Genomic DNA, 6,997 nt, shown 5'->3' with positions numbered 1-6,997 from the left:
TAAATAAATAAATAAATATCACTTTCTTGAGATTATCATAGATGTGTTCCAGTTGAACCCAGTTGAGAGTATCATAAATTCAATACTATTTAACTGAATTTCATTTATGATTGTCCCTTTCCATGTTAAGTTTATTGCATTGTATGTGAAAAGTTTGTGATGTACTCTGATAGAACTATAAATAAGTGTTGAAGAAGCGTTTTTTTTTTTGCAACTTGTACCTTTATTTGAATATAAATGAATAGCTTGTTGGTAACCTCGCTCTAAAGTTTATGACAAGTTAAAATGAAAAAGATGGGCCAAAATGCATTTAACTCTCCACAGGTTGCTTGTCAGATAATCATATCCCTCTGCTTTAAATAAAACTAGCTCCAACTAAGTCAACACCATCCTTGGTCTATTACAAAATAATAGATATGAATGATAATAATCTTAAGATTGTATAGTTGATTGCACATGATCATACTACTAGATGTTTAAAATAGATTAAATATATCAAAATAAAAGCTCTTGCATGGAATTCGACAAAGGAAGAAAAATACTAACCCTTAAAACAAGGACCAATACTAAAGACTTAGAAATTTGTATTTTGGATATAAAAATTGTTTATTGTGACATCGAGTCTAGGCACACCATCTTCTTCTTTTTATTTTTATTTTTATTTTTCTTCTTCTATTTAAATTTTTCCTATTTCTGTGGCATATTTAAGCTATGTCTTTTTATATTGGACATATTTTAGGTTAATTACTGTAGATTTTATTTTAGTATTTAGTTGAAGAATTAGAAATTGTTACTATTATTATTTTCCATGTATGTCTATATATGTTAAAGTCAAGACGGAGTTTTACATTTTCATTGAACAGCTTTTTTTCATACGATAAATGACACAAGTTTTTGATGATATTTCAACTATACAGACACCAATTTTGATTTCATGTATTTTTACCTACAAGGAAATAATACAATTCTTTTTTCTTAAGCTTCTTAAGGCCCAAAATCCAACCACGGTTTCTTTTTTTATACTGAATATTATGTAACAATCTAAAAATATTTTAAAATATTTAAAAGATAGACAACGTCAAAATAATTCATAAACTACCAAAGATTTTTTATTTTTATTTTATTTAATTTTATAAAGAATTAAATTTTAGCTTGTTCCTGTAAGCACCAACATGACTACCTTCCATTTATTTTATCATATTCAAACCTATTAAAATTGAACCAATACATGTTATATTTAAGTATATTAGGAACAATTTTGTTTATTTTGTTTATTTTATTTTCTACAATATGTGTTAGTTATTACACACATAGATTGAGATGCCTCAAATTGGGTATTTTAAATGTAAGAAAAAATCATTAAAAAAAAAATCCATAAAAAAGATGTGTTTTTGGAAGCAATTATATATATATATATATATATATATATATAACACAATGTTTAAATTATTGTAAAAATCACCTTTGTAAATGATTTGTTAGTATATGTTATATAATATATATATATATATATATATATATACTAGTTGAATATATGCCATTGTCACAAAATCTTGAGAATTTGATTATTTGTAGGGTGTGCCTTGTGCTTGAGTCTCAGCCACTGCTCTATGCTGGCAATGGTTGAACATCATTTATGTGCATAACATCACAGGATTCCACATTAGCTCCAATGATATGGGATATAAAAAAGAAATTGGAATGAACACCTGATACAATAGCTGTAGCGTTAATTACATCCTCTCTTGCACTTGCAAGCCAAAGCCAAGTATCATCTCTAATCCCATGCATTCCTAATTCCTACATTATTCCTCCTTCACAATATCTAAGTTCTAATTTCCCTCCTTTATATAAGTCTTCCCTCTTTGCTCTTGCAATCAATCCTCATACTTCATACAATACCAAGCATCCAACTATGTTCTTTCTGGTCCATACTCAAACTAATTTTCTCTCAAAAATTTAATGTCAAAAATATTACCAGATGGAATCCACCACAACAGTAGAAGCATTGTTGCTTATTACAGCCTTGATTGGGAGCTTCTGAGCTCTATGTGTAGTAATCTTGCAATGCTACTCTTGATAATATGCAACAGCATCATGCAGATTTTGATATCGGATTAATCAAAATTTGAATTATTGGTTCACTTTTGATGAAAACAATGACATATGCAGCCAATCAAAGATGATTTTTGTTTTTCTCTAGTTTATCTTGTTGATTTATCCTCCTGAGTTGTTTTATATAAGAAATACATTCAATATGCATCTATATATATATATATATATATATAAACATAATAAAAATACACATGATATACAAAGCATTATTTGATATAATAATCTAAGATAAAATAATTTATTATTTTTCAAAGAATAATATTTTAGTTAGAAATTATATTCAATACTTGGAATCAAAACAAAATGAATAAACCTATTTTAATTGTTACAAGATGAGAAATTATCTAATTTAATTTAATTTTTTTGTTGGTTTTTTGTAACATGTTTTTAATATTAAAATTAAAAACATGTATATTTATTTTAATATATTTATTTATGTTGAAAGAACTGTAATTACTTATTATCAATCAACACACAAAATAACACACACATGATTTCACAGCTATAATTATGCATGTAAGCTGAAAAGAAGTTATTTTGATAATTGATAATTGATAATTTATTATTATTATTTTTTTTATATAAAAGATTTGATTTTTTTCTCTGTTTCTCCCTGACACAAGTAGTAGGGTAACTGGAATGCATTGATGATTGTGGAGAGGATCGCAATCCGTACACCCTGGAACCAGGGCCGATCAGGTGCTCCCTGAATAATTTTACCTCCGCAACTTTATATCTCTCTCTCTGTCTCTCTCTGTCTCTCTTTCTCTCTCTATATATATATATATATATATCTATCTTTCTGCCTCTAACTGTTGTTGTTGTTGTTGTTGTTCTCCCTGCACACATAAAGTAAATCACGAGGTTGAAAGCCCACGCAGGGAAGGAAAAAGCCCAACAAGGCAATAATACACAGAGAGAGAGCAAAGCAATGAAACACTCAGGAAAGAGTAAGGGGGAAGCAATTGCGGCGGAGACAGAGCGAGCCAGAGCCAAAGAGAGAGACAGAGAGAGACACGGAGAGAGAGAGAGAGAGAGAGAGATTGGACCGAGAATGGAGTGGGGACACAGGGGGACTGGACGGGATGCCCCACTCACTCACTCAGTTAGTCAGTTAGTCCCCTACTCCCCCCCCCCCTACAGGAGTGGAGTGGGTGCGGAGGCAGCGGCGGGACCAGGCAGGGGAATGAGAGAGGGAATGGAGGAGAAGGAGGCGAGAAACCAGGGATTGGGTGTGGAGATGGGGAGGAAATGGGAGGGATCGGGGGGGGGGGGGGGGGGAAGGGAAGGGAGGGCTTTCTCGCTTTCCTTCCTGCCTCGTCTGGCTCGCTCATCCACCACACACTCTCTCTCTCTCCCTCCGATTCTGGATCCCCCCTCTAAATCTCTGCCTGCGTGCGTGCGTGCTTGCTTGCTTACCTGCCTCGATCGTATTTGCTCTTGGTCCGTCTCTCGGTCTTGGTCCCGGTCGTCGTGGGTGGGGGTGTTCCAGTGACGGGGGCGATGCTCCCTGTTGAGGTTGGTTTTGGTGGATGTTGGGAGGTGACAGTATAGTGAGTGAATCGTGAGAGCGTGAGGAAAGCGAGCAAGGAAAGTACGGTAGAGCGAGAGAGAGAGAGAGAGAGCAGCAGCAGCAGCAGGGGGGACGAGGGAGTTGGAAGGCCCTGGAGGTGTTCAAGACCCTTGAGGAGTGGAGGAGTGGAGGATTCTCTCGACTTGTGCTTGGCTGATGCAGTAACCATAATGGGCGTGATTGGGGAGACTCCCGCATGGGCTACATCGCTGGACTGGCAAGCAGAGAGCTTGCCCGCTGTGAATGACCTCGCAGTTCTGCCTCTGTTCGCGATCGGGTTTTTCACTGTCCGCTTCTGCCTCGACAAACTAGTGTTCGAGGTGGGTTGTTAGTAGGGTTTATGTAGTATCGCTGAACTTCTTTTTTTCTCGCTTTCTGCACGGGTCTCTGGTTCAGAATAGAATTTGGACGTTGGGGGAATTTTGGTCGCTTGGGAACCATTTTGATGCGCTTGAGTAGATTTATTTTTTGAGCTGGCATTTTACTCTGAGAAGACCTCGAACTCTCGGCCCACATTGTTACAGAATGTTATGATTCTAATTTTTGCAAACGTCTTGCAGCTCAGTGTACGTACTGGATAAGAATAGAATTGTTCAATCGAGCTCCACTTATTTTTCTTACTGTTCTGCGTCTGTTGTTAACACCACCTTCTATTCCTCCCCCTCAATGAATGCACTTCGCACACTGCTTTTTTCTCTTAAGCTCACGAGAGGCAGTTCTGTGCTGAAGTTCTCCGTTTCAGTCGGTACTTGTCAGTGTTGCCGATGATGCAGGCAATTGCAAGTTTAATCAATGCCTTAGATTCTCCTTCATCATTACTGGACGAGGTAGTTGTTATGGTGGGGCTTGATGATATGCTACAAGTTGGCCTTCACCTTTCAGTTGATGGACTTTGAGGACTGAGATTGTACTTGTGCGTTTGGATGTAGAGATTGGGGCGGAGATTTATTTCCGGATACACATCATCTTTGGAGATCTCTTCGGAGGAGATAGAAACTCAGCGCAAGAAGCTGGTCAAATTTAAAGAGTCTGCCTGGAAGTGCGTGTATTATTTATCTGCCGAAATATTAGCTCTGGCGGTCACAAAAGATGAGCCATGGTTTACGACGACCAAATACTTCTGGACTGGACCTGGTGATCGGTCTTGGCCAGATCAACTGATGAAGTAAGATGTATCCCTGGATGTCATCCTTGTAAAGTTGTGGTATTCACCGGGTTCATCTGTGTCGTTCAAGAGCCATTGTTTCATGGAACTATCAGCAGCTCATTCTCTCGTTCCAGTTTTTACCCTCCATCACCTGTATGATGCCAGGAACAGTGTTCCAAGTCAGTCCTGCTACTCTGTTCGTTACAACCAGTTATGAGGTGACTATACTTTTGTTTAGTTAATTTGAAGTCAAGCTAGTATGCTCTCTTCTTGTTCATTCCTTTCATAAAGGTCACTCTTACATATTTAGAATTTCCTTTTTAATCGTTGTGAGTTTGCGAATCCAGCCTCGATAGACGCGACTTCCTTCTAGAATACTAGACAGTGGCCGAGTGTGTAGATGCGTTTTCATTTTTTGTATAGAATGCGTCTTTTCTGTCTAAATACAAACTTCATAGAGTCCCTAGTTTCCTTACTAGTCACGAACTTACCACTTCGATTGCACCTTTGTAATCTTGACTCAGACAGAAGTTGAAGTTTCTGTACGGATTTGCTGGCGGATTCTATACCTACAGCATCTTTGCCCTCTTGTTTTGGGAGACACGGCGTTCAGATTTTGGTATCAGTATGTCGCATCATATTGCAACGTTGATGCTGATCGTATTCTCATATCTTGCCAAGTAAGCCTCCTTTCTCGTGTTTGTAAATTTCAGCAATCTTCTATGTGTGATTCTATATTGACCTGTTTATCTATGGAACACTCAGCAAGTTGTTTGGGAGTGAAGAGCATTCGCTTGAAGTTGAAAGATAAGTTACTTTTTTCGTACTTGAGGAATGCTGACAAAAGTGATTTATCGACGTTCTTTCAGTTGAGAACCGCGAGGAAATACACAAACTGAGCTTTGACGTGCCATGTTTGGTTGGCAGATTAGCTCGTGTTGGATCTGTGGTCCTGGCTGTGCATGATGCTAGCGATGTATTTCTAGAAATAGGGAAGATGACAAAATATAGCGGTCTGGAGATCATTCCAAGCATTTCATTCCTTTTGTTTGCTATATCATGGCTTGTTTTGCGGCTCATCATTTTCCCTTTTATGATCATAAGAAGTACAAGGTACCTTCATCCTTTCATTCACTCCTTGCAGTTAATCTCAGATTCTGTTAGGTAGGGTGTTCATGCTACTGCTCCTGTCAGATATGGGTATTTTCTCTTATCGAACTTTTGCAACTCAAGGACAGGCTGTTGCTGCATCTCACTTGAATTGCTGAGAGATTGCGAGTTTGAGCACTTCATCAGCCATTTAACAATTGGATTTTCTTTGCTACAGCTACGAGTGCCTGAAATACTTAGACAGGACTATGGCGGAAGGGCCTGTATACTATTACGTTTTCAACACTTTGTTGATCACCTTGCAAGTGATGCATATATACTGGTGGGTTCTGATCTGGCGTATGATAGTTAGGCAGATTCAAGACCGCGGCAAACTATCTGATGACGTCCGCTCTGGTAGTTTTCTATCTTAGGTTCTCTCTTGAATTTTAAGACATTCTCTGAGTCTGTATTACTTGCTATCTTCGCTCTTCACTGGCGAAACACGAGTTTGTTTTTATGTTTGCCAAGAGTCATGACTTCTGAATTTTCTGTATCTTTGTTGATGTTACATCTCCTTAATGTTTCTTCCACAATAGCTTAGCTTGCATGACGTTCCTGGCGTTTGATCTCTACTCTTTGCAGATTCGGATTCAGATTCAGATTCAGATGACGACTCAGACGACGAGGACAAAAACAAAAAAGACTGAGGGTCGACTGTTATTTCTTTTAGTGCAACATGTTTTGACACGAGGTTATAGTGAAATTAGCCGTAGTTTTCGACCGTCTCACGATTTTCTCCTACAAGTGGACAAATTACTTCACCAGTTTTACAAACGCTTCATGTAAAGATTTTTATTCCTTCAATTTCCCCTCGGGTAAAGATTTGCTTCTGGTCCCATGAACAGAAGAAATCTAGCAGTAGTTTTTCTTTTTGTACTTTTTTTCTTCTTTTTTCTGTCGCAGTTTCAATTTGTTTGTGTTTTTGGCTAGGTACCTCATAGCTCAGACCTAGTTTTGAAAGTTAGTCCTGCAGTTAAACAATTGTTATAAAAAAATCATTTTAAATTGCA

The 6,997-nt window shown here is 37.5% G+C and overlaps 1 protein-coding gene across 1 annotated transcript; it reads left to right on the top strand.

The window, feature by feature from the left end:
* The first annotated feature begins 3,432 nt into the window (after window positions 1–3,432).
* LOC112281852 (ASC1-like protein) lies at window positions 3,433–6,997 on the top strand. Its single transcript, XM_024518801.3, has 6 exons — window positions 3,433–4,008; window positions 4,618–4,853; window positions 5,360–5,515; window positions 5,763–5,948; window positions 6,163–6,341; window positions 6,570–6,997. The coding sequence occupies exons 1-6, from the start codon at window positions 3,859–3,861 to the stop codon at window positions 6,632–6,634; spliced, it is 972 nt and encodes a 323-aa protein (XP_024374569.1). The 5' UTR covers window positions 3,433–3,858; the 3' UTR covers window positions 6,635–6,997.

Source organism: Physcomitrium patens, chromosome 4 (genome assembly GCF_059467195.1).
Source record: "Physcomitrium patens ecotype Gransden chromosome 4, ASM5946719v1, whole genome shotgun sequence".
NCBI classification, from domain to species: domain Eukaryota; kingdom Viridiplantae; phylum Streptophyta; class Bryopsida; order Funariales; family Funariaceae; genus Physcomitrium; species Physcomitrium patens.
Note: the sequence above shows the minus strand (reverse complement) of the source record. Positions and strands in the feature narration are given on the sequence as shown.